General features: G+C 49.1%; 1 protein-coding gene across 11 annotated transcripts in view; it reads left to right on the top strand.

Annotated features, from left to right (window-relative positions):
* The window catches only part of FAM120B (family with sequence similarity 120B), a 94,947-nt gene extending 83,723 nt beyond the window's left edge, over positions 1-11,224 (top strand). For 6 of the 11 annotated variants that reach the window (XM_053904244.1, XM_053904246.1, XM_053904243.1 and 3 more), the window contains one exon: positions 7,419-8,032. In XM_053904244.1, coding sequence (XP_053760219.1) covers positions 7,419-7,692 — 274 coding nt within the window. In that variant the 3' untranslated portion in view covers positions 7,693-8,032. Of the gene's footprint in view, positions 1-7,418; positions 8,033-9,967 lie in introns of those variants that run through there. The other 5 variants (XR_008422801.1, XM_053904251.1, XM_053904247.1 and 2 more) reach the window with 3 other exon arrangements.
* Positions 11,225-27,797: the final 16,573 nt, after the last annotated feature.

The following is a 27,797-nucleotide window of genomic DNA, read 5'->3' as shown; positions in this document are numbered from 1 at the left end:
CACATTATGGCAGTTGCTCAAAAATTAAAAATGGAGGGGCACCTGGTGGCTCAGCCGATTAAGTGTCCAACTCGGTTTCAGCTCAAGTCATGATCTCACAGTCTGTGAGTTCGAGCCCTGCGTTGGGCTCCATGCTGACAGCACAGAGCTTTCTTGGGATTCTCTATCTTGCACTCTGTTCCTGCCCTGATCACACTCGCGCGCTCTCCCTCTCTCTCTCTCTCTCTCTCTCTCTCTGTCTCTCTCTCTCTCTCTCAAAATAAAGAAACAAATAAATAACTGACACCATGGGGGACGCCTGGGTGACTCAATGGGTTAAACATCTGACTTCAGCTTAGGTCATGATCTCATGGTTTGTGAGTTTGAGCCCCACATCAGGCTCTGTGCTGACAGCTCAGAGCCTGGAGCCTGTTTCAGATTCTGTCTCCTTCTCTGTCTGCTGCTCTCCACTCAGGCTCTGTCTTTCTCTCTCAAATAAATAAAGATTAAATTAAAAAAAATAACCACCACCATGGAAACACAAAGAATTATAAGAGAATCCTATGAAAAATCACATCCCAACAAATTGGACAACCTAGAAGAAATGGATAAATTCCCAGAAACATAGAGTCTTCCACACTGAATCAGGAAGAAATAGAAAATCTGAACAGACCAATTACTAGTAATGAGATTGAACTGGTAATCAAATAACTTCCATTAAGCAATAGTCCAGGACCAGATGAATTCTACCAGTCACTTTTTTAAAGTATATTTACTTATTTTGGGAGAGAGAGAGTATGTGTGTGAGGGAGAGGAGCATAGAGAGAGGAGGAGAGAGAGAATCCCAAGCAGGCTCCACACTGTCAGTTCAGAGCCCAACACAGGACTTGAACTCACAAACTGTGAGATTATGACCTAAGCCGAAATCAAGAGTCAGACACTTAACTGACCAAGCCACCTAGGTATCCCTCTATCAGTCATTTAAAGAGGAGTTAATACATATTCTTCTCAAACTATTCAAAATAGAAGAGAGAGAAAAGCTTCCAAATACATTCTGTGAGTCCAGCATTGCCCTTATATAGAAACCAAAAATATTATAATAAGAGAAAATCATAGTCCAGTATGAACTGGATGAACATAGATGATGTTCTATCCATATGTTCTATATCCCTGATGAACATAGATGCAAAAATTCTCGACAAGATAGTAGCAAACTGAATTCAACAATATATTAAAGGAGCATTCACTCCAATCTAGTGAGATTTATTCTGGGGATGGAAGGATGGTTCAATATCTGCAAATCAGTAAACACAATGCACAACATTAACAAAATAAAAAACAAAAATTACATGATCTTCTCACTAGATGCAGAAAAAGCATTTGACAAAATTCAGCATCTGTTCATGATAAAAACTCAACAAAGTGGGTTTAGAGGGAACATCAACATAATAAAGGTCATATGTGACAAACCCATTGCTAACATCGTACTCAGTGGTGAAAGAGCTTTTCTGCTAAGATCAAGAACAAGACAAGGATGTACACACTTGCAACTTTTATTCAACAAAGTACTGAAAGTCCTAGCCACAGCAATCAGACAACAAAAAGAAATAAAAGGTATCCACTTTGATAAGGAAGAAGTAAAACTGCCATTATTTGCAAATCACGTATTATACACACAGAACCCCAAAGACTCCACCAAAAAACTATTAGAACTAACAAACGCAGTAAGTTGCAGGATACAAAATTAATACACAAAATTCTGTTGCATTTCTATACACTAATAATGAAATAGAAGAAAGAGAAATTAAAAAAAATTCCATTTACAATTGCACCAAAAAGAATAAAATATCTAGGAATAAATGGTTTTAATGAAGGGGATGAAAGACCTATACTCTGAAAACTATAAAACATTGATGAAAGAAATTGGAAGAAGATACAAACAAATGGAACAATGCATCATGCTCAGGGATTGGAAGAATTAATATTGTTAAAATGTCCATACTATCCAAAGCAATCCACAGATTCAGTGCAATCCCTATCAAAATACCAATAGCATTTTTTACGTATTTAGCATGAATAGTACTAAAATTTATATGGAACCACAAAAGACCCTGGATAGCCAAAGCAATCCTGAGAAAGAACAGTGTTGGGTTTCACAATCCTAGATTTCCAGATATACTACAAAGCTATAATCAGAACAGTATGGTACTGACACATATGTGTCAAATATGTGTATGTGACAAACAGACATGGATCAGTGGATCAAAATAGCCCAAACGCACACTTACATGGTCAGTTAAGCTATGACAAAAGAGGCAAAAATGTACAATGGGAATAAGACAGTCTCTTCCATAAATGGTGTTGGGAAAACTGGGCAGCCACTTGCAAGAGAATGAAACTGGACTGCTGTCTTACACCACACACAAAAATAAACTGAAAATAGATTAAAGACACCAGTGTGAGACCTGAAACCATAAAACTTGGAGAAGAAAACCAAGACAGTAATCTCCTTGACACCAGCTGTAGAAACATTTTTCTAGATAGGTCTCCTCAGGCAAGGGAAATAAAAGCAAAAATAAACAATTGGGACTACACCAAAATAAAAAGTTTTTTATACAGTGAAGGAAGCCATCAACAAGACAAAAAGACAACCTACCGAGTAGAAGATATTTGCAAATGATATATCTGATAAAGTGTTAATATCCAAAATATATAAAGAACTTCTATAACTCAACACCAAAAAAACAAATAATAAAATTTAGAAATGGGCAGAGGACTTGAACAGACATTTTCCCAAAGACATGCAGATGGCCAGCAGACACATGAAAAGATGCTCAACATCACTAATCATCTGGAAAATGCAGTCAGAACCATAATGAGGTACCACCTTACCTCTGTTAGAATGGGTAAAATGAAAGGAAATAATGTGTTGACAAAGATGGATTCAAAGGAACCCTTGTGCACCATTGATGGGAATGTAAATTGGTGCAACCACTGTGGAAAATACTATAGAGGTTCCTCAAAAAAATTAGAAATATCATATGATCCAGTAATTCAATTACTGGCTATTTACCCAAAGAAAACAAAACACTGTTTGAAAAAGATATATGCATCCCCTTGTTCATTGCAGTATTTACAATAGCTAAATTATGGAAGCAAGCCAAGCGTCCCTCTATAGATGATTGGATAAAGAAGATATAGTACATATACACAATGGAATATTACTCAGACATAAAAAATGAGTTCTTTCCATTTGCAACAACATGGATGGACCTATAGGGTATTATGGTAACTGAAATTAAGTCAGACAGAAAAAGACAAATACCGTAAGATTTCACTCATAAGTGAAATCTAAAAAACAAACGAACAACAAAAAAAACCAGAAACAGACCCATAAGCATGGAACAAACTGGTGGTTGCCAGAAGGGCAAGGGATAGGGGGGATGAGCAAAGTGGTTGAAGGGGAGTGGACGTTACAGACTGCCAGTTATGGCATGAATAAGTCACGGGATGAAAGGCACAGTAATGGGAATATAGTCAATGGTATTGTAATAGTGTATATGGTGACAGATGGAAGCAACATTTGTAGTGTAATATATAAACTTGTCAAATTACTATGTTGTACACCTGAAACTAATGTGTTGTTGTGTGTCAACTATAGTTCAAAAAAAGTTTCAACACACCAGGAAGATAAAACAATTACAAATGTTTGCTTACCAAATTACAGACACTCGAAATGTATGAAACAAAAATTGACAGAATTGAAAGAAATAATTCAATAATAATAGAGACTTTAATACTCCACTTTTAATAATAGAACAGCAGACAGAAAGTAAGGGAGGAAATAAAGGAATTAGACGACATGATAAACCAACTGGACCTAACTGACATCTGGAACACTCTTCAGGTAAGGCCTTGTATTAGCCACAAAGCAAGTCTCTTTGATACACAGTGAGAGGAAGTTAGAAATCAACAACAGAAGGAAAACTGGAAAATTCATAAAATTGAAAATTAAACAGCATACTACTAAACAACCAATGGGTCATAGAAGAAATCACAAGGAAAAGCAGAAAATACTTAGACGCAAATGAAAATGAAAACGCAAAATACTAAACTCATGGGGTTCACCAAGAGCAGTGCTTGGAGAGAAATATGTAGCTATGAACACCTACATTTAAAAAAAATTTTTTTTTAATGTTTTTATTTATTTTTTGCGACAGAGAGAGACAGAACATGAGCAGGGGAGGGCCAGAGAGAGAGGGAGACACAGAATCGGAAGCAGGCTCCAGGCTCTGAGCTGTCAGCACAGAGCCCGATGTGGGGCTCGAACCCACAGACTGTGAGATCATGACCTGAGCCGAAGTCGGACGCTTAACCGACGAGCCACCCAGGCGCCCCTGAACACCTACGTTTTAAAAGGAAAAAAGGATCTCAAATCAGTAGACTGTATTTCATCTTGAGGAACTATAAAAAGAAAAAGCAAACTAAACCCAAAGCTACCAAAAGGAAAGAAATAATAAAGATTAGAGTGGAGATATACAAAATGCAGAATAGAAAAACAATAGAGAAAAATCAGTGAAATCTAGAATTGGTTCTTTAAAAAGGTAGGGAAATTGAGAAATCTTTAGATGGAAACAGAAGATAGAAATAAAATCAGAAATGGAAGTGAGGACACTGCAACTGACATGACAAAGATAAAAATGATTTTAAGAGCATGGTATGAAAAATTATATGCCAGTCTAGAAGACATGGGCAAATTCCTTAAAACTTAATAAATCACCTAAACGGACTGAAGAAAAAATAGAAAATCTCAATAGACTTTAATAAGTAACACGATTGAATTAGTAATTAGAAATCTCCAACAAAGAAAAGTCCTGGACCGGATTGCTTCTCTGTGAGTTCTGCCAAGCATTTAAAAAAGAATTGACACCAATCCTTCTCAAACTGTCCAAAAGAAATTTTTTTAAAGACCAAATATTTACTCAATGAGACCAAAATTTCCCTGATACCTAAGCCAGATAAGAACTTTACAAGAAAAGAAAATTATAAACCAATATAGTTTGTGAATATAAATGCAAAAATCTTCAACAAAATATTAATAAGTTGAATCTGATAGAATATTAAAAAGATTATTCACAGTGACCAAGTGGGATTTATTCTGGGAATGAAAGGGTTATTCAATATAAAATAGGTGTAATATACCACATTGTTAGAATGAAGACGGCAGTCACATTCGATGCATTAAAAAAGACATTTGACAAAATCCAACATCCTTTCATAATAAAAACTCTCATAGGTGCCTGGATGGCTCAGTTGGTTGAGCGTCTGACTTCAGTTCAGCTCATGATCTCATGGTTCATGAGTTCAAGCCCCACATCAGGCTTTGCACTGACAGCACAGGTCCTGCTTCGGATTCTCTGCCCCTCTCCCTGTCTCTCTACCCCTCCCCCATGTGCACACTCTCTCTTTCTCAAAAATAAACATTTAAAAATTTTTTAATTAAAATAAAGTTGATAAATATTAAAAACTCTCAGAAGACTAGGAATAGAGGTAAAATACCTCAACATGATAAAAGGTATTTATGAAAAACCCATAGTTAATATCATATTCAATGGTGGAAGGTGAGAAGCTTCCCCCTTAAGGTCAGGAACAAGGCGGCCACTTTCACCACTACTGTTCAGCCTTGTACTGGCATTCTAGCTAGAGCAGTTAGATAATAAAAAAATAAAAGGCATCCAAAATGAAAAGGAAGATGTAAAGCTGTCTCTAGCCATACATGTCATGAACTTATGTATAGAAAATCCAAACATTCCACAGGAAAGCTACCAAAGCTAATAAATTCACCAAAGCTGCAGAATTTAATAAGTCAACAGACAAAAATCCATTTGTTTCTACACACCAGCAGTGAGTAATCAGGAAAGGAAATTAAGAAAGCAGTTTATTTATTCATTCATTCAAAGTATTTAATAGTGTGGGAAAATTGGATATCTCATGCAAAAGAGTGAAATTAGACCCCTTACCTCACACCATATACCAAAATTAACTCAAACTGGGTCGAAGACCTAGACTCAAGGGCTGTAATATAAAACTCTCTATTTTTTTAAATGTTTATTAATTTGGAGAGAGAGAGCACCAGGGAGGGGCAGAGAGAGGGAGAGAGAAAACCCCCCCAAGCAGTCTCCGTACTGTCAGGAGCAGAGCCCAATGTGGGGCTGATCCTATAAACCGTGAGATCATGACCTGAGCCGAAATCAAGAGTCAGATGTTTAACCAACTAAGCCACCCAGGTGCCCCTAAAACTCTTTAAATAAAGCATTGAGAAAATTTTCATGGAATTGGCTTTGGCAAAGACTTCACGGGTATGACACCAAAAGCATAGGCAACAAAAGAAAAAATAGATAAATTAGATTTTATCAGAATTTAAAAATTCGGTACAATAAAAAATAATATTAAAAAAGTGAGGGGCGCCTGGGTGGTTCAGTCGGGCATCCAACTTCTGCTCAGGTTATGATCTCACAGTCCGTGAGTTCGAGCCCCATGTCGGGCTCTGCTGACAGGCTCAGAGCCTGGAGCCTGCTTCAGATTCTGTGTCTCCCCCTCTTTCTGCCCCTCCCCCACTCACACTCGGTCTCTATCAAAAAATGAATAAAAGTTAAAAAAAAAAAAAGTGAAGGGGCACCCGGGTGGCTCAGTTGGTTGAGCGACCAACTTCGGCTCAGGTCATGACCTCATAGTTCATGGGTTCAGGCCTTGCGTTGGGCTCTGTGCTGGCAGCTTGGAGCCTGGAACCTGCTTCAGATTCTGTGTCTCCCTCTTTCTGTCTCTCTCTCTCTCTCTCTCTCTCAAAAACAAATATTAAAGAAGTGGAAAGACAATGTACTGAAAGAGAAAATGCTATGTTTCTGATAAGGGATTAATATCCAAAATATGTATATGTATAAAACCTCCATAACTTGACAACAAAAAGGTAACAGGGCTTGAATAGATTTTTCTTTTTTAAAAAGAAAATTTATTTTTTGAGAGAGAGCGCACGTGAGCAGGGGAACGGCAGAGAGCAAGGGACAGAGGATCCCAAGCAGGCTGTGTACTGACAGCAGCAAGCCACTGTGGGGCTTGAACCCCCAAACCGTGACACCGTGACCTGAGCTGAAGTTACATGCTTAACCAACTGAGCCACCCAGGTGTGAATAGACTTTTCTGTGAAGAAGATGTGTAAATGGCCAGGAAGCTTATCAAAGGATGCTCTGCATCATTTGTCATAGGAAATACAGGTCAAAACTGCAAGGTACCGCTTCACACCTACTAGGATGATACTACTACTACTAAACAGAAAATACTAAGTATTGACAAGCATGTGGAGAAACCTGACCCCCATGCACTGCCGGAGGGAATGTGAAATGGTGCAGCCATGATGTTCATAACATCATTATCCACATCAGTCAACAGATGGGAACAACCCCAGTGTCCATCGGCAGAGAAATGGCTCCTTACTTGGCAGCTCTGCGGACAGGCTGCACCCCCGAGAAGTCGGTGGGGCAAGTCCTAGGAGCAGCCTCAGGCTTGGCTCCTGTCCCCACGGCCCAGCCTCTGGACACCTGGACTCCAGGAGAGCCCCCGCGTGGAGTGCGATGGGGAATGCCACGGAAGGCAGCCCAAGCCAGAGGCCTTCCTGTGTCCAACACACCCGGCCAGCCGCCTCGCAGATGGCAGTGAGAAGCTGGTCAGCGTCTTTCAGATCTGGAACCTTCTTCCAATGATTTCTCTTGTGATGTACTTCCTTCCATTCTCTCTGCTCTCTGTTACTTGTCTCAGAGGTTAGACACTATATTCCAGCCCCGTAACTGTCCTGTATTTTCTCTCCTCGTATCTTTGTCTTTTGCTCTGCTTTGTGGGAGATTACATTACATTTGTCTCCCATTCTTTCTGATCTTTAATTGTGCTGTTTGTAAATTCTGAGAGCTCGGAATGTCTCTTTTTCATAGCATACTCTTCTGTTTCGTGGCTGCAACATTTCTTTTGCATCTGAGTAAATTACACCGATAGTTTTGTTTTATTTTGTTTTTTCCTTCTTCCTTCATAGAATCTTCTTCTGTTTCTCTTTCTATATGTTTCTTTTGGTCTTTGTTTTTATTTTAGATTAAAAAAAATTTTTTTAATGTTTATTTATTTTTGAGAGAGACAGAGACAGAGTGCAAGCTGGGGAGGGGCAAGAGAAAGGGAGACAGAGAATCTGAAGCAGGCTCCAGGCTCCAGGCTCTGAGCTGTCAGCACAGGGCCCGATATGGGGCTGGAACCAATGGACCAGGATATCGTGACCTGAGCCGAAGCTGGACGCCCAACCGACTGAGCCACCCAGGCGCTCCTACTTTAGATTTTTGTTCTCACATGGCTGGCAATTCTTCAGGGCAGATTGTGTTGCAGAGTCAGGCATTGAAAAAGTGATGGGAAGCCAGTACCCCAGGTGAGGCTTTCAGCCATGGGATCCTTGGGGAGGTCCTGATGCTGAAATCCTTGACTCTTACCTCGGGTCATAGGAAGAGCCTTCCTGCTCTTCCTGGAGACACCAAGGGAATGACGTAATTACAAAAATCTGAGGAAGTCCTGGGGGACCATTTGTAACTGGGGTGAGGGGAAACAGTAGAGAAGGGCCCTAGAATGATCCTCAGGTCCCTGACTTGCATTGAGTTCAGATTTCAGTGCTATTAACTTGGGTAGGAAATACAAGGGAAGGAGAGTGAGTGTAGACAAGTTTTAACTTTTGGGTCCATTGTGATTGAGGTGCCCCTGCTGGCTGTGGTTGACTTTGGAGCAGAGAAGACCGGTTCAGCTTCTGCTCTGTGGCCTGCTGTGTGTATGGCCTTGGACGGCACACCTGGCCTCTCCACTCCTCGCTTCCTGTTGAGGGCGATGTCACCCCCGCCCCCAGGATTCAGTGGGAGGGTGCATATGCTCACATGCATCTTGCAATGTGCAAACCCACAGTGAGCATGTCCTCTGTTGCATCCATAGCAGTGAGCTCCTGTCAGAGGAGGCGTCCGGGGGGTGACCGGAGAGGGATCTGGCAGGGCCAGCATCACTCAGCACATCATAGAGACCTAGGCGTTACATTTGTCTCCCAAGTCCTGGGCACCAGCACCTGCAGACCTGTGGGAAAGTGAGGGAGGCCTATGCAAGTGCCTCTCTAGGGGTCTGGAAAGACCAAGTAACACGGTGCCCTGGGACCTGGGGGGGACGGCATTTCAGAAGAGTGGTGGGCAGTTTCCAGTGTTGTAGAGGTAGGAATGATCTCCAGAATACGGAGGGTGCCAGCACTGAGGGCCACATGGGTCAGCACTCAGTAAGCACTTAATAGGTGACATCAGGACTAAGTATCTGGTTGAAACGGTGACCTTTGGTATTAACAATTAGGAAGTCAACAGTGATGGCCACCATTCTCCAGTAAGGGTGTGCCCTCAACTCATTCTGGAATCGGGCAGGACATGCTTACGTGAAACATTGTCTCCTCTCCCAGACCCAGGGATACACCACACACACGCACAGACACGCACACCCCGGTGGATATGCCACACACACGTGTGGACATGCGCACCCCAGTGGATATCCCGTGCATACGTGCAGACACGCAACCCCAGTGCATGTGCCGCGCACACCCCGGTGCATACTCCCCACACACACGCAGACACACCCCAGTGGATATGCCGTGCACACGCGCAGACACACACACCCCGGTGCATATGTTGTGCACACACGCAGACATGCACACTCCGGTGGATACACCACACACATGTGCAGACACGCATACCCTGGTGCATATGCCCCACACACGTGCGGACACACACCCCAGTGGATATGCCGTGCACACGCGCAGACACTCACACCCGCTGGCTCCAGCCAGGCCTGCCAGCTGTGGGCCCTGGGCACCTCCTCCCTGCGGCCAGCTTGCAGGACGCACTCATCAGGGAGGCTCATGCAGTCACTTGTGTTGCAGGTGGTCCAACTGACGCCCACCAGCTGGAAGAGGACAGACCCGCTCGCGGGTGAAGAAGGAATCATTGTAAACGTAGACATTGAGCATAAAGCCAGTACAGTACATCTTGCTTACCTACAGCCAAGACCTAGAACGAGATTGCTGTATTTCACCCATTACAGGCACACAGTACAGACATGTCGAGTGAGGTGACCTGAACGTGGTATGTGTTTTTAACTCCACTCTACTGTGCCGTTTACGTGGCACCAGGCAGCCAGGCGGAGCTGAGGGCGTGTGAAGAACTGCCTGCTGCCTCCCAGAAGCTTTGCTGTGGCTCCACCCCAAGTGCGGAGATTCCCTGTAGTCTCTGACAGCTTGTAAATGTACGACCTTCGTGGGGAGAACGGAGAAACGATGAACGCCTGTGTCATCGAGGCCCTGCTCTGCGTGAATCTGCACAGCATGGGCCACAGCGTCTCCCGAGACAGGGAAGCCAACCTGGAAAGGACCGCGTAGCTTCGGGCAGCCGCCCTTGAGTCCCTTGTGCTTGAGTTACACGTGCAACTTCCAGCAAGTTTCTTCCTGAGTGGTTGGCCCGGGCCTGGGATGTGCAGGCCCTTGTGAAAGTTCACTGTGGTCCTCACGGCACAGCTGAGGTCTCTGTGGTCACTTCAAGAGTGCTCAGTTGGTGAGTGGGAAAGACTGTTTTGTGGCTACCATTGTGTTCCAGGGAATATGGCCGGACCACCCTCGTGTGAAGGACACATCTGAGAACAGGCAGCACAGGGAGCCCAGCGGCTCCCGCGGGACTGGGACGTGGGGCCCCGTCTCACATGCTTGGTTCAGCGGCGGTAGGGATGGTGTGGTTGGTTGGCCTCATCCGCTCTCCTTTGTGTTGTGACACCGATCTGTAATACGCATTTCGCTCTACCAGTTACCAGTGGTTAGTCTGCTGTTACAGCAAGTGAAGACCCACTTCTTTGTCCTGGTTCTCATTGGGCCCTGTTGTCGAAGTTCTACAGCTGGAAAGGCCTTGGGCACCGGCCGAAGTCTGGCCAGGTCTCCTATGGGCTCTGTACCGCCCCCTTCTCAAATGTAAGTCTGTACACCCGTGAGAGGAAAAAGAAAGTGGTGATTCCTGAGTCAATGTATTAATTGTTATTCTCATGTTGTTTAAATATGTGCAAACGTGCATTAGGGTCCTTAATGCTCAGAGCTCTTTCTTAATGCAGCTTTCATTCCAACACGTCATATAAATAAACTGAAACTAGATTCTGAGTCAAGCCGCGTTGTTACCACAGTCCCCCAGCCGCTCCCCGGGGGGGCTGGCCAGAGCCCTCACCTCTGGAGCTGCCGTGCTAGTGTCCACGGGAGGCATGGACACCAGCGGAAGGCAGAGGCAGGGGACTGAGGGTGCCCGTGATGGGAACCCTGTGAGTGCGCCCCTTCGTTGAACTGGCAGGGGTGCCTGGTGTGGCTGAGCCCACAGTGGCGTCTGGTGCGCTCGCCTGCACACGGGACTAGGTTTCAAGAGGGACGTCTGCCATATCCGTGAATTTTTGCCACAAGAATGACTTGTGTGTCGTGCAGTTGAAGATAAAGGGAAAGAAATAACGATGGCCAGTGACCACTTTGGTATCTCAGGTAAAGTGGGTTTTTATTTCTAAAGTACTGACCAGTTGGATTTAATGAGTTCAGCACCCAGAGGATTGGACATGTTCACTTTTTTCCCATCCTTTGAACTTTGTGTTTAAAATTTCGAGCTGTTTCAGGCGTTGCCACAACTTAGAATGAAAAATAAGTTGGTAGCGGCAGCATCTTCTGACTGTCACAAAAAGGAAAAAAAAATCCCTGGGGCTCCTGGGTGGCTGTGGATGGAGCGTCCGACTTCAGCTCAGGTCGCCATCTCACAGTCTGTAAGTTCGAGCCCCGCATCAAGCTCTGTGTTGACAGCTCAGAGCCTGGAGCCTGCTTCCGATTCCGTGTCTCCCTCTCTCTCTGCCTCTCCCCTGCTCATGCTCTGTCTCTGTCAAAAATAAATAAACATTAAAAAAGTTTTTTTTAATAAAAAGTTTTTTTAAAAATGCAAAAAAACCCCTATGCTTGGAGAGCTGCAGCTCCGTGTGGGGAGAGGGGACCCTGGCTTGTTCCCCTCCTGGAGGCCAGGGACCCTGGTGTTTCTAATCCCTTCTCGTTTGATGCCAAGTGGACCATCCTGGGGCCTGAAGCCCATCCACACCAGCAGCCTCTGTTACTCTAGTGAAAGCTGACATGTGCCTCTTCCTCGTCGGCTTCCGTCCCCCAGTTGTCCAGGGGCTCTCGGTAGAGCTTCAGGAAGGGCCCCAGCACTGGGGGCCAGCTTCCCCAATTTGACCCTGGGGTGCGGTGGTGCAGTGATGAGAGCCGCCAACGACTGACAGACATCGCAGTTTGAGCCAAGTGCGCAGGGAGGTCCTACATCGTTAGAGAACTGCGCCTACACATCCCTTTCCGTCTCTGGCCATGGCTGAGGCCTTGTGGCCTGTGCCCCTGTTGTCCCCGCTCGAGGCCAGGGGTCTAGGCACATCGCATCCCCCACCTGCAGACAGCCCTTATTCGCAAGCTCTTTGTGGTTCTGAGAGAGAAGATTGCATGGGGAAAGCCAGTGTAGGCATCCGATTTCTCTCATTATGGCCAGCTCTGCCAAGTGTTAGATGAAAAGTAGAAAGTTAACTGTAACCTTCTGTATTTGGCCAGCCACCTGAACTAAAAAAGCCAAGAAGCAGCCATTCAAAAACAGACCAACTTCACTTGTTTGTGGTTTCCCCAGAAGCCTCTTTCAAAGGCCTGGGGAGGCCGAGGTCAGGAGACCCCATGGGACACCTAATGAGTCATGGCGATCCCTCATGGTGCCAGCAGCCAGGCTGGGTGGGCCTGGTATTTCCCCAGGAGACTGAAGCTGAGGGCAAGTGTGACCCAGCCCCGCGGGCCCTCCAAGGGCACGTTGGCCCATTAAGGCACGTACGTCCATATATCCTTAATCTTCAAATGGCGTGTCCCTCTTAGGGGCCATTGAATTGATAGTTTTCAGTCAAACTGAACAGTCATCCAGGGAAGGAACGTCTTCCAGGAAGGTTTGGTCGACAACAGGTTTTCTCATTGGCTGCCTGTGCACTTTGTCTTTTCATCCCATTTTGTAGGAGACACGTTTTACCAGGTGCAGAACTGGCTGAGCTCTGTTCTTTTTTTTTTTTTTTTTTTTTTTTAATTTTTATCTTTATTTTTGAGACAGAGCATGAGCAGGGGAGGGGCAGAGAGAGAGGGAGACACAGAATCCGAAGCAGCTCCAGGCTCCGAGCTGTCAGCACAGAGCCCAACGCGGGGCCCAAACTCCCAAACCGCGAGATCATGACCTGAGCCGAACTCGGACGCTCAACCGACTGAGCCACCCAGGCACCCCATGCCGAGCTCTGTTTTGATGGTCTCTCAGCCTCTGGGCATGTCGGCCCACCGTGCTCCGTTTAGCCTTCAACCTGTGAGTTCCTGTAAGATGGTGTGAGACACATGCTCCCTTGTCGTGGGTCCTGTGGCTTTCAACTACGGGAAAGTCTGTTAAAGGAAGCCACCGATCTGTTTACTGAATGCTTCAAGCCACAGCCTTTAACGTACGATCCAAACAAAATGAAAGCCTGTCACATGTGAGGGGACAGTAGGAGAGTAGGAGCCGCAGAAATAAGCTTGGAGCCCCCCTGAGCTGGTTCCGTGCTCGTGTCCTGGACAGCAGAGCAGGGGACCGGCCACTGTGTGATTGGGGACACGCAAGTCCGCTGGGAAGGGGGAAGCGGCCCCAAAGAAGCTGTTCCCAGGAGACAGACTTGTGGCAGCCGAGTGGTGACCAGAAGGAGTGGGTGCCAGTTCGGGTTACAGTGTTATTTTGTTCTGAAAAGGTTTTCCAAAGAGTCAAGACTCTGTTATCCTCAGAAACCTTTTTCCTGTGCTCTTTTTTTGCACATTTCCTTCCAACAGTTTGACCGTTCTGAGTCTGGACGCTGACTTGAGAGAGCTTACCTCGGCTCCAGAGGTTCAGCCAGCCGACTGTGAGGCCCGGCAGCAGGTGGGGGTGAGCTTGGGCCCGGATCCCGAGCTCGTGGGTGTGGACGTCACAGCAGTGACTCCTTGTTTGGGTCCTGAAGGGTTTCCCCTCTCAGAGAAACACGGATCATTATACCACAAACCTCCTCAGTCATGTGGATGGTGACAGGTGTGTAGGGCAGAAGTTAGATGGTTGTGGAAACTGGCTTTCTATCCAGAATCCACATTATTCAGCTGTGCGCTCTTTCTGACTTTAGTACCGAGGACGCCCTTTTTACTGTATTGAAAATTTTAAATCACAGAAGTTTTAAATATGTGTTTATTTAAAAATAATAGTGCACCGGTTATATGCCAACATTTTGATATCTCCTCCCCGCCCCAGGAAAAAGCTGGAGGAATGCCTTGTTTTACACTTTGGCAAATGGGTTTAATGTCTGGTTTTATTACAGGCAGAGCCTCAGGCCTCTGCAGTCATCTGTGGTCACGTATCGTTTTGGCTAAAGTACAGTTGAAGGCCCCTCCTCACAGGCCTTCAGGTGAAAGGGGAGGAGGCCCTTCGGCCCTTTCCAGAGGTTTCTAGATGCCCTCCTTGCACGCACTTCTCGATTCAGCAGGCACAGGAAGGGTCTCAAAGCACATCGGATGTGGGCGGCTGCCTGCTTGCTGCTTGCCATCCGTCCGTCGGTCTGTCTTGCTCTCTGAATGGATTTTTCTCTGCACAGTTTTGTGACATGCTTCGGTCACTGGGACAGTACTGGTCATACAGATGAGCCATGCAGGTCTTGTAAATGCTCCTCATGGGAGATCAGAGATGTTTTTGCTAAACCACTCCAGTTTCATCAGCGAACCCTTCAGTATTGAGAAGCCCCGGACCTTCCGTGGCTCATACAAGTATGCCAAGTTCTAATTCTTGCTTGAAATCTTGGATCTCCTCACTGGCAACAAAGCTGTCCAGTGTTTTCCTTGAAGTGACAACTTCAGACCCCCTGGAAAGGGGACGAGGGGCAGAGACTTGGGCAGGGTGGTTAGCTATGGTTCATGCTTTTAAAAAAGGCATCAGAAAAACACAGCAGAAAGCTAGTGCCTGTTGAGTCTAGACAACCAGTACAGAGACGTCCCAGGCATTTTGTGTATGTTTGTAATATTTTGTAATAAAAATTTACAAAGTAGTGAATAGGCCTGGAAACCCTGCAGCCCTAAGGCCTGTCCTACACCCAGGGGAAGGGGACACAGGCACCTTTTACACTCTGTGGTGGAGGCCGAAATGCCTGATCTCAGGAACACCTTAGGGAACCAGAAGGAAGGAGGGGAGCGGGCAGAGGTGACCAGGAGCTTCAGGACAGAGCAGAGGAGGGCGGGGTCCCCACGTTTGCCGACAACTCTATGGCTGCGTTCCTGACGTGGCGTTTGCGCTAGGGACTGCAGTGGCCGGGCCCAGGGTGACTGTACCCGATCCTGCCACCCAGAGCGTGCTGGGAGGCACCCCACACCCACCTCAATGGCAGGGCGGGATGTGTTCAGCCGTAACTAAACAGAGAAGGTGGCCTGTACTGTGACCTGGCAGGTGGACAGCGCTCATGGGAGCCTGTCTGTGTGGAGTGCAGCACTCCAGGAAGAACCCAAGTGGGGGGCAGTGTCCGCAGAGGCTCCTGGGACCTGCTCCCAGAGCCCCTGATGCCCAGAGAGACTGGGTTTGACTGTGCGTTACTGGAGTTTGGAAGAGGCTGTCATGGCGACAGGAGGGGCCAAGTTGGAAGTGAAGAGGCTAGTGGTCGTCACGAACATGGTCCCGTGGGTTCCTGACCTTGCTCAGAAACCTGGAGCATGTGCTGGAAAGACAGGGCCCTTTGGAGACACCTGCCTATGAGAGCCTGGGGTAGGGGAGACAGGTGTCTGCACGCACCCATGCATGGCCCCGCATCCGCTAGGTCATTCCAGATCTTGTCTACTTAGAACACAATGTTTGGAGTTGTGACATCAACTAGCAATTTGGATTTGAGTCTGCAAGGCGTCTGGGAGTCTCCTCTCCGTGCAGACTGCCTCTGGCAGGTGAGCCCCCTTCTGCAGGATGTGGTTGGAGTGGCCCAGAGCCCCAGCTTCTGAGTGAGTGAGAAAGCACCAGAATAGAGCACAAGGAGGGGAGAGAGCAGACACCAAGTAGCAACAGGAAGGGGCCTTTGCGGTAAAAGAGAAATGAAAAATAAAATGAACTTTAATTTTTTCCAAAAAGATAGCCATCCGGTGATGTTTCCTTTACTTCTTTTTTTCTCTTCGTCCACTGCACAAACTCACACCTTTGATGCACTTTGAAAAGGGTCAAGTTAAATACCTAAAATATGAGGGATTCGGGGGCAGGTGATTCAAAACCGTAGCCAGCTTCAGGCATTTATGCAGATAAAAAAAGTTCATCGTTAAAGCGGCAGATCAGCTCTGATGCCCTCTCCCTGGTCCAGCGGTTTCTGCCCTGTTCACCGCACATTCTGACCCATCCCCTTGGGAGCACTCACCCCCGGGCAGGGTTGTTTGGCAGCTGTGCGGCTGGAAGGTGGTTAGAGAGTGAAGGTGGGTACCGAGAGCTTGGAGCCCAGACGGGTGATGGAGCCGCGGCCGCCCCCTGGGGTTCAGGTGCCGCCAGCACAGGGCCCAGCACCCAGGACCAGCCTGTGTGACGACTACAGGTCACTGAGGGATGCTTGCAGCCGTCTGGACAAGGGGCCCCCGCTGTGCCCCTGCCGTGCACTCAGCCTCAGCCTGGGACCACGTGTGCACACGCGTGTGCGGGCCAGACCCGCAGTAGGTGTGTGGGCTTAGGCTTTCAGAGTTCAGGGACACACTGCAGCACCTGGTGCAGTGAGCCGGGCACCCTCCTGGCTCACGGAGACGTCTTCTCACCCCGTGAACTGCTGCCCTTGAGCATTCTTTGTAAGTCACTTTTACTAGGAATTGATATCAGTAAACTGGCCATTTTTCCCCAAAGTCTAATAGCTGTTGGAAAGAAACCAGTAAAAAAAGAACAAGAATATGCTTTTAAATTCAGGTGTTACTAAATGTCATGTAGCTTAACGAAATCGATGGGGCTTTGAGATCTGGAAGTCTGCTTGAGGCCCCTGATGGCCTAACCCCGTTTTGAGTTCACTTGCACTCCTTTTGTCTCTGTCTCTGTCTCTGTCTCCCCAGGGACCATAGATTGCCTTGTCTTTACCTAAAATAAACTTTTGTTTCCTAGCCAGTTGCCCTTCAGGCCCTCCAGCGGCTGCCATTTCTCTTACCTCTGGTCTAAGCAGAGTTTACGTCTGGCAGGTGCCCAGGGGTGGCCTGGAGGAGCTGGGGTGCAGGCTGGCCCTTGCTGTCCAAGTGAACCCCTCACATATGTAGCCCAGCATTGAGCAGGGGCAGGCGTCCTCAGGTGCCTGCCCTGTCACTGTGGAGCACCAGGCCCCCACACGCCAGTGTTGGTGTGAGTGGGCCTGTCCGGGCCCAGAGGCCTGTGCAGACCCCGTCATGGTGCAGGTCCTGGCCCTGAGGCCTGTGCAGACCCCTTCTGCAGTGCAGGCCACGGGCCCACCACAGGCAGTTGACAGAGCAACGTGGATCTGCCTCCTGCCACTTGGCCAGCCAGACCTAAGAGGTCATCCCCTTCCTCTGTGGCCCAGCTAATAGCCTTGATGCTCTTGGGGCCCACAGAAATATGTCCAGGATCCATTATTGGCTTTGAAATCCTCTTGGGCCCTGAAGCTTAACCCTTCCTATGACCACTTGTGCATCTCGGTTCGGTTCAGGCAGAGGTGGACAGGAGGCCAAGGCCATGGCACTTTGTGTCCCCAGGGTCCCTCCCCTTCAGCCTGTGAGTGGAGGATATAGGGTGGGGTGCTCTGGTGCCCAGGGATCCTGTGCAACTCACCCTACAGCCGCACCCCCGGACTGCTTGGCGTGCTCGGCTTTGCCTGTGCCCGCTGGCATTTGCTCAGGAAAAGGGAGCTAACTTTAAAGCTAGCTGAGAAAACACACAATTGCGGAATTAATCGTGTGCCAAGTACCCATGAGACGTTCCAAAGCCTGATACGGGTTACGGATGGAAAGGCAGCCTCCTGGGACTGCTCGCCGTAGAGCATGAAGGGAGTCGGTCGGACACAGACCCCGCTGCTGTGCAGGTGATCCCCCCCCCACCCCGTCCCACGGCACCTGAGGATGGCACCACCCCACAGTTCAGGCTCTCCCCCTGCCTGGCACATCCCTGCACATCCTGTTCATTTGGAAAGAGCACGAATGACAGTCCACTGAAACTGTAGTGTGACTTTGGGAGGACAGTGAGCTGCAGGCCACACGACAGCCCATCAGGAGCAGGCTTCGCCAGGAGCCCTCCACCCAACCCCCACCCCCACCCCACCCCCAAACGGGGCCGGGAGGCGTGCGTCCCAACTGCCAGAATGGCCTGTCTTCATTTAGTCTCCCAATGGAAAACATGTTCGTGAAAACCGTCGGCAAAAGGCATCCAGGAAGAACGTTTCACAGGAAAGAGATAAATGCACCAACCCGCGTACCTGTGTCTCAGGCGCCAGCCGTCACATGAATGCGTCTGAACGAAGTGAAGCCCACTGGGAGTCACATCTGCTTTCCGTAAACTTCCCGAAGCCGCGAAACCTCTCTAGATGCCAGCCGTCTTCCCGTCAGTGTCATTATTCATTCATTTGTCTGCAGAAAACTGTCTCTTTTAACTCAACCTGAAGCTTGGTTTTTAGAACAGAACAGTCCTCAGCAGATGCAGGGTGATATCTTCTCTGGGGCTCCTGGGGCCCCATTCAGTCACCTGTTCCTTCACGTGTATTGAGCAACGACTGTGGGCCTGGTGCCAGGGCTGCAGGGCAGGAGACGGTGCCCCTTCCTGGGGTCCCCAGCCAGCCAGAGAAAGCCAGGGGCACGCTGCAGCATGTGGCCGGGTCAGGAGGGCGTCACACAGGTAGGAGTCTGGGGACTTGTGGCTCATCACGGGGATGCGGCCGTACTCTCGGGCTGTGCATTTGTTACGAAACCAAAGAAAAGCTATGTTGTTGCTCTGAAACGAAACAGAGGCTCACTATGTTCTTTTTGGGTCTTATGTGAATTATGTCGAGGACGTTTATTCAGTCAGTATTTATTGAGCACGGAATGCATGCCAGGCACTCGATTCACCACACATCTATGGTGGTGTTTGATTTTGTTGTTACTGAAGATTCTAAAGTCCGAGCGACAGATGAAGGATCGTGAGAGAAAAGTGTTCTGAGTCTTAAACAGCAGAAAGACTGTTAAATAATATCCTGACATTTCCCACCTTCAGGAAGTTGTTCCGTGGCCGGCCGTGAGGATGCCTGAAACCTGCGCCCTCTGCGCCTCAGGGAAGAGCAGCAGCTTGGCTCCACAGCCCCACTGGAGGCTCTGGTCCCCCGGACAGGCCAGCCCACATCCGTCCACACTGTCACCCAGGTGACCTGGATGTCCAGTCCCCAGGCAGCCTCTGAGATGAGCCGGTTCTGGTCCTCACCGCTGCATCCGGCTTCCCTAAGGCCTCCCAGGGGGTGGTGCCGCAGGGGGAGGGTGCTGGCATTTGGGACACTCGGCTGTTAAATGACAGAGAGGCTCTCCGAAGGCCACCTCCACGTCCCTCCGCGCCACGAGCCCACCCTGTCAGGCCCTGAAGACAGGGACCAGTAGAGAAGAGTAAACAGATAAGGTGCTATCCACACGTACCTTGGAACCCTTGCTCTTCCTGTAGAATCTTAGAAGACCCATCAGCCCGGGACATAGTTGACTGCAAACGGAACACTTGGGTGTGACAATCCAGTTCTGTGGGCTTGGTTCTCAGAGTGTATGTGGACAAAAGCTGTGTTCTATGTCTCCCTGTCCTGCCCCGGTGGCTCCAGAGTGCAGTCCACACTGTGTCACTCTGCAGGGTCAAGCTAAGTAATGAAGTGACCGTTGGTACCCAAGGAGATGGGCAGGGTACAAGGTGTCCCCGAGGGCTCAGGCCAGAGGGGATGGGCTTCCTGGGCCCGCCGTCCTCCACGCAGTGCTACACCTTCCAGGTTCCCTGCAGACCACAGAGCACCAAGTCCTCCAGGCGCAGTAGAGAGCTGGTCCCTGCCAACACCACCCCAGAGGGCAGTAGACACCCCCAGAGAGCCCCTGCCTGCTGTCCTGCCCACTGACGGTGGGAATGTCTGTGGCGTGGCAAGGCCCCAGGGACACAGGGTGTCCCAGCCCACTTACCGCCGTGGAACTGGATGCCACAGTCTTTGGCTTATCCATAAAATTTACTCAGCCACACGCATTTCCTCAGACCCTTGCCAATCAGCGGAGACACGAGGCCTGTCCCTTTGAACGTTCCTCTGTGGTCCGGCTTAGCCGGGAGTGATGTGAACTTGGACATCTTAACCCAAGTGACCTCAGAGAAGACACCCAGAGGTACCCAACCCAGATGCCCTCCACTGCTCCATGCTGGGCGATCCGGAAGAGCAAAGAGGAGGCCCTCTGCTCTCTCGGCACATCGCAGGCACCTGGCAGGTGTCGGGGGTGCCACCAAAGGAAGCCAGGCTTTGTTTTTAAACAAATTGAGTTCGTCTCTCCTGATTTGTTATGGAAAGGACACCTATTGAGACCGCTTCCTGGTCACTTTCCAGCTGGCACGGACTTCCACAGTGTCTCACCCAGAGGCAATTTGGGAGGCGTCTCCGGGGGGGCTCCCAGCAGGGCCACTTAGGACTGGGGCACCGCAGCCCAAGCAGAATCTCCTGAGGACATTCCTCGGGAGGAACAGGCCCTGGAGAGCCGCGTCCATGCTGGTACTGAGCACCAGTGAGCAGTGAGTTTTGAGACCTGCGGAATTGGACCCCGGCAGCACAGACAGGCCAGGAAGAGAGCTGTGATGGGGGCAGGTGGACGCTGACCCATGCATACTCACTCCGGGTGGAGACATGCTCCCAGCCTGCAGACCCTCGTTCAGCAGACCGTCTGCAGGAGAAAGTGTGCCCAGCTCTCCTGGAGGTGGCACAGCCCCAGGGCGGGGCTCTCCTCCCGGGCCTGGCCACACACAGCCAGCCCAGCCCGTGCCCAGTGACCGTGAGGACCCAGCCCACGCACCTACTCTGCCCAGGCTGCTTGGCCCACCTCGGGAAGCCCAGGACGTCTCCAGGATCTGCAGTCGCGCTGCTGGTGACTGGACGAGCACAGCCTGGTCTGTCGGCCATGGTGGAGCCTGACATTTAAACCTCACTTCAAGGGGGCAGACGAGGTGCGGAGACGGTTAAATGAGGAGCCTACAGGAGACAGATCACTGGCCAACACCAGCCGGCCGTGGCCTTGAGTCCGAGAGTCCCATTTCACCCCTCACCCCACTCTGTGCCTGTCCCCCGCCCCCGAGAATGCTCCCGACATCTCTTTTCCTGTGTAAAAGCCACAGAAGCTGAGGCAGGACAGCAACGGGCTGTTAGGGTCCTCAAGGAGCGTCTGTGTCCCTGGCAGCCCCACCTGGTTGGGTGGAGCCTGCTCTGCGCGGGGTGTCGCTAAGGCCCCGCAACCCCGCCACCTCCGGAGGACAGTGCAGCGCCAGCGAGAGGCAGAGGGGACACGGCTCCCAAGCGCCCTGCCCACCCTCCATCTGTGCCCGTGTCAGGGCTTACGGAGCATATGCTGCCTGTTGCTCACTGACCATCTGCTCTCGAGCTGATGAAGTGTCCCCGTTACTGTGGCAACAGAGTCCTTGACTGGCGGTGGCACCACAAACATTCCCTGCTCAGGTTTCTCTTTTATCTGTGCTCCGGAATGGGGCTGGGGGAGGGGGCAGGCCTGGGGCTGGGGGAGGGGGAGGGGAGGGGCGGAGCTGGGGGGGGGCAGGTTCCTCCACAGCTTCTTTTCTCCCTGCTTTCCTGCCCCACCCCCCACCCCCACCCCCACCCCCGGCACTCCCCCGTCCCCCACCACGGGCCTGGCCTCTCCCACCCTGTGAGCAGGTGCGTCGGGAGTTCCACTGACAACTCTGGGGGCTGGGGGACAGAGCTGCCAGTAGAGCCCTGTGAGGACCCTGACCCTGGGCCCAGCCCCTCCCTGGGGGGTACTTCTGGCTTGGGTCCCCAAAGCGTGACGGAAGCATCAGACACCTGCCGAGGGTGTCGTCTAGGGCAAGACAGAACCTCTGCTGAGTCCTGGGAATTGAGTGCCACAAAGTCAGATTCCATTTCTCCCTTTAGTTCTCAGTCTGGTAGCCAGTGTCCGTAGGGAGAGCCACCTCCCCGGTCAGGGCTGTGACTCTGGGGCTGCCTTCTCTTCGGGTCAAGATTGGCGTGTATGTCTGGGGGTGCCGCCTGCCAGACACAGACAGATGCCATTGCGAGTGGAGGCTGTGCCGGGCTCTGGAGCCCTTGCAGGCAAAGGACTGCCTCATGTTTTATTGTGAGAGAGAGTGTCAGTCTCCTCTCAGAAGAAAGAGCACCAGGCCGTCCTGCGATGTTCCAAGATGGCGACACCATCTGGGCAGCCTGTAGAACTGGAACCAGGCAGGAGGGTCTGCTCTGGGGCTTTTCTGGGGCCTCCTTAGCACTTCATGAGGCCAGACCCTATGTGGCAGCAGGGGGGTGACATACGATACCTGTGATGTCAAGTGCATTTCCACGGATGTGATTTCCAGTGTTCTGCAGGATCGTGTGAGATAAGGAGAAGCCACCTCTTAGAACACAGTGAGCCCATCTCAGAGAAAACTCGCCGTGCCCAACCCAAGCCTTTCCCAAAACGCACTGGCCAGGCTGCCGTTGCTCTCTCTGCTGGTGGATGGCGTGAACCCCCAGGATTTCAAGAAACTATCTTTAAGGGTTCATTTGTGCTAATACAGAAAGTGACCTCCCCTCAGTCACAGGGGTTGGTGTCACTGCTATGGTCTTGGTGCCCCAGGGTGGTCATTTTTTCAGCATGGCGTCTCTCGAGTTCTGCAGTGGCCCTCATCCCTCCGCACAGCCACAGGCCCAGCCAGGGTTAACTGTCTTCAACCTTAACTGGAGTCCCTCCTCCCAACCCCCCTTCAAAACTCCAATCACATCAACTTCTCCAAGACCCCATTGATGTGCACGTCTGTTTCCGTGTGTGTGTGTGTGTGTGCATGTGTGTGCACGTGTATCTGTGTGTGCATGTGTGTCAGCGTGCGGGAGCGTGTGCACGTGTGTGTATCCACGGGGATGTCCGTGTGCAGGTGTGTATCCGTGTGCACGTTTGTGTCAGCGTGCAGGTGCGTGTGCGGTGCCCTCCTGGTGCTTGTCCAGCAGGCAGCCCCTCCTTGTCCTGTAGGATTCTAAGCTCCATAAAGCAGGCACTTTGTTGCTTCTTAAATTACATTTTCCTGTCATTCATTATTGCAGTTTATGAGCATGATGTTTTTAAAATAGAATTAAAGTCTGGCCTCCAAACAACTTCCAAATTAACCAACAGACATGTGCTAGGCACCAAACGGGTGCAAGACAAGAGCAAATCAAACTTGGAATTTTACCAAAAGTAAAACCCCTACTATTACACTGTATTATCTCAGATTAAAATATAAATTTCTCCCTAAGTATCATTTATCTCCTGGTTTCCAACAGATGTACATAAAAGACCCATTTCCAGGTTCCTTGTGTAGAGTAGAAAACGCCAAATTCTGGCTGTGTCACTTCCGTGTCTGTTCCAACAGTATTTAGGCTGTTCCAAACATAGAAATCTTCCATTGTTTTATTATTGAAGTATGACTGGCATTCATGTCATATTTGTTTCAGGTCTACAACATACTGACTCAGCTTCCAGGGTTTTTTTTAGTGAAACAAGCACAACTTTGACACCAAAGAAATCAGTACATAGAAAACCATCGACTAATCGAATGTACAAATAGCAATGTGAAAATCCTAAATAATTAGCCAACATAATCTAGCAGTGTGTTAAAAGGATTATACACTGTGACCAAGTATTTTTTTCAGTATAGCAGGAACAGCTCAATATCAGATCCATTGATACAAATCACCATTTAATAGAACAATAGGGACAAATAATACGATTATCTCCATAGATGCTGCTGAAACATTGGATGGATTCAATATTCATTCCCTTTTTAAAATGCTCCTGATGAAATAGGAATCAATGACTACTTCTCTAATATCATCAGTGATGTGTCCCTGGGGACGTTCCCACCCACTTCAGTGTATTGAAGCCTCGAACACCGACAACCCACGTGCACTTTGACGTGGTGTTGGTAACACAGGCCCACACGACGTAGTCATGAGTAAGAAAGCAGAAGTACAAAGGTAGACAGTTACTTACAGGTTATTTTATTATACATCTGGAACCCCTAGAGAAACACCTGAAAAAAAAATGCACAGAAATAGAATTTGGCACGTTGTTTAAAGGCAGAAACGAGAACCCCTAGGAAATATCCTCGAAGGAAAGACTGCATTTATCAAGAAACGACCCAATACCGACAAGTGTGGGGAGGAAATACGGATGCTTCATCGCAAGAAAATTGGGCAGTGCCCCTGGGGGGGCCGGACAGACGGGCGGCAGGCACACACTTGACCGGCACTGGGTCATGAGGGTGCCTGTCTTTGCAAAGCTAATCTGCACGAAGCATGCAATCCCAACTAAAAGTTAGCTCTTAAGCATCCAGACAAGCTCGGGGCGCCTGAGGGGCTCATCGTTATGCCTGACTTCGGCTCAGCTCATGATCTCACAGTTTGTGAGCTCGAGTCCCACATCGGGTGAGCTCCACTTCTCTGTCTCACTCTCTCCCCCTTTCTCTCTCTGCCCCTCGTGGGATTCTCTCTCTCTCTCTCTCTCTCTCTCTGCCCCTCACTCTTGCACCCTTTTTTTCTCTCTCAAAAAAAAAATATCTAGACAAGCTAAATATAAGTTGGTATGAAAGTAGAAACAAGAGGGGCGCCTGGGGAGCTCAACTGGTTGAGCATCTAGACTCTTGATTTCGGCTCAAGTCATGATCTCACGGTTTGTGAGTTCGAGCCCTGGAGTGGGCTCTGCACTAGCAGCATGGAGCCTGCTTGGGATTCTCTCTCTCTCTCTCTCTCTCTCTCTCTCTCTGCTCCCCCCCTGCTCTCTCTCTCTCTCTCTCAAAATAAATAAACTTTTCTAAAAAGCACGTTGTTTGAATCAAACATTGGTTTAAGAAAAAAAAGAATAGGTAAGACAACCCTAAAAGAAACAAATGTCATCTCAGATGTTAAAACATATCATGAAATTATATTTTAAAGTCTACCCTACTGGCAAATGAATAAGTACAAAGTGTAGACACAGACCCAAAATACATGCAAATTATATGATAAAAGCATTTAAGTCATTGTGGAAACAATTTTCCTATAATGATGTTAAGATAAATGGGCAGACATTTAGGAAACAGGCTGCTTTTTTATCATGCGATTGATTCTAGACAGGTCAAAGATTTAAATACAATTGAGAAGAAACAAAAGAAACATGGGAGAATCCGTTTAATGTACCGAAACATGGGAGGCCTAAAGATAACACAAAACCCAGAAGCTGTGGTAATATGTTAATAATATTAATAAATGCGACTACATGAGAACAAAAAAATTCTTCATGGAATAAAACACTACCATTAGCCAATCAAAAGAACAATAGGCTGGAAAAAATATTTGAACTTGTATCAGAAACAAAGAGTAATTTCCCTAATATTCAAATCGATGAGAAAAGACTAATGGTAAGGAAAGAGAGGTACAGGATATGATCAGAGAGCTCACATGGGGTGATGCCCGATGCTTCTCAACGCTGGCCGGCAGCCATGTCACCTGTCGGCTCAGGCGGGTGGGTTCCACTGTGCTTTTGGTGGCAGCGTAAAATCCATCCCTTCTCAAGGGAAGAAGACTTGGACACGCCCACCAAAATTACAAATGCACGTGATATGTGGACTAGTAACTCCATTCCGTGGATTTATGCCACAGACAGCAGCCACACACATGTAGAATGGCACATGTGTCCTTGTTCATGATCATGTTTCCATAAGCGTTGGCAAGTAGCAGTTCCACCAACAGAAGGCTAGTTCTAGAACCTCCCTGCACGCACACATGCTACCATGCACACGGCCCTCGGCCGGGATTCATGTCCTGATGTTCACTGTTCTTCATTAATTCCTTTGTCTGCAGAGGCTATTGCTCATTAAGTAACAGGCATGTGCCAACCCCGCTGAACAGAAAAACACCATACACTCCCTCTGGACCTTAGAGCTCGGCACAGTGGCCATCAAGCACCCTCACTCTAAGCTTCTGACCCCCATGCACATTGTTGTTCCTATTAGGACCCAGGTATGAAGGTTGCATCTGGGCTGGCCAGGGGCAATCAAAGGACAGGCTTGGGGCAAGTGTGACCTCCAGAATCCCCTGTGGCTTTCTGAGCTCTGAGCTGTGGGGAGTATGTCCTGTCCTGGTCACAGACCATCCTACAGGGACACCTGGCCTTTTGCTGTAATGCCCTCAGGGTACTTACCACCTGGGTGACTACCACCACCAAGAGAGAGCAACTTCCTGAACGTGGCTGCCACTAGGTTCCACACCAGCTCCACGCAGCAGTGGGAGGAGGGCGCCTCTGTGCCTGCCTGGCGTGAGCGGGCAAATGTGGAAGGGCTGTCCTGTTGTCAGAAGTGGAGTGGAGCCCACACCGGCTTCCCTGCCCACAAGGGCCACGGAGCCCACCAGCTAGGGCCCCCCGGACAATGACCACGCTCTGCACGAGCTTGCAAGCACGTGGCCCATCCTGAGCGGCTCCTGCAGAACCTTCTTGCCTCCACTCAGAACATGAGTGTTTTACATCCCTTTGTCCTTTGTCATATTTACAGAGTACAAGGGACAGAAACACCCTTAGTACGTTTGCTGGTAATTTGTTCAAAGCTGTCATGCTCTCCATGCATGGCAGTGGGGTTCAGACTCCACTAAGGGCCGGGGCAGGGTAGCATGTGTGCGTGTGTGCGTGAGCGTGTGCTTGAGCATGTGTGCGTGCGTGAGCTTGTGCGTGTGTGTGAGCGTGAGCATGTTCATGCGTGTGTGCATTGCGTGTGTGTGAGCATGTGTGTGTGTGCATGTGTGTGAGCATGTGCGTGAGCATGCATGTGTGCATGCACCTGTTTGTGTGTGAGGCGCTGTGTGAAGCCAAGGCATTCGACCCCACGCGGAGCGTGGTGCTGGGCCTTTGAACCGGAGCAGCGGCAGCCCATCTGCCCCTTTCTGGAAATGCAGTCCAGTCACGCAGAGAGCATCAGTGGGTCGTGTGGGTGAATTCCCTTGGGGAAGACGCAGACGTTAGATCTGCACGGTCTCCACCGTAGGCGAACTCAGCGTGGACACAGTTGGAGGGCGGCACAACTAGGACGCGGTTTACAGTCGGGCTCTCTGGTTCCGAGAGCCGGCCTGATGTGGTGTTGTCTGTGCCGCTGCCACGTCCCCGCCGGGATTCGGTCACACCCCCATCATATGCAAGCCCCAGCGAGCATGCACACAGCAGGGCAGATATTCCCATGCTTTGCCTCGGGCACAGAACCAGAGCCTGCCTCTGGGGACCGGGTTGGCGGGTGGCCCTCTCTTCCCCCTCTCCCAGCCTGCCCCTCCCCCCCTCCCCCCCAGTGCTGGCACACAATTCTCACTGTGTCCTCCCCCCGGATCTGAGAACTCCTGGCTTCACAAGGTGGTGGCTGAACGAAAGTATCAGAGCCTTGGTAATTTCAGAATTCCACAACGTGCAGAAAACCACAATCTCCAAAATGAGCCACGTTTACTTGTTT

Source organism: Panthera pardus, unplaced genomic scaffold (genome assembly GCF_024362965.1).
Source record: "Panthera pardus isolate Hobbes unplaced genomic scaffold, ASM2436296v1 HiC_scaffold_17, whole genome shotgun sequence".
Taxonomy (NCBI): Eukaryota; Metazoa; Chordata; class Mammalia; order Carnivora; family Felidae; genus Panthera; species Panthera pardus.
The sequence above is the reverse complement of the archived record's forward strand: the minus strand, read 5'-3'. Positions and strand labels throughout refer to the sequence as shown.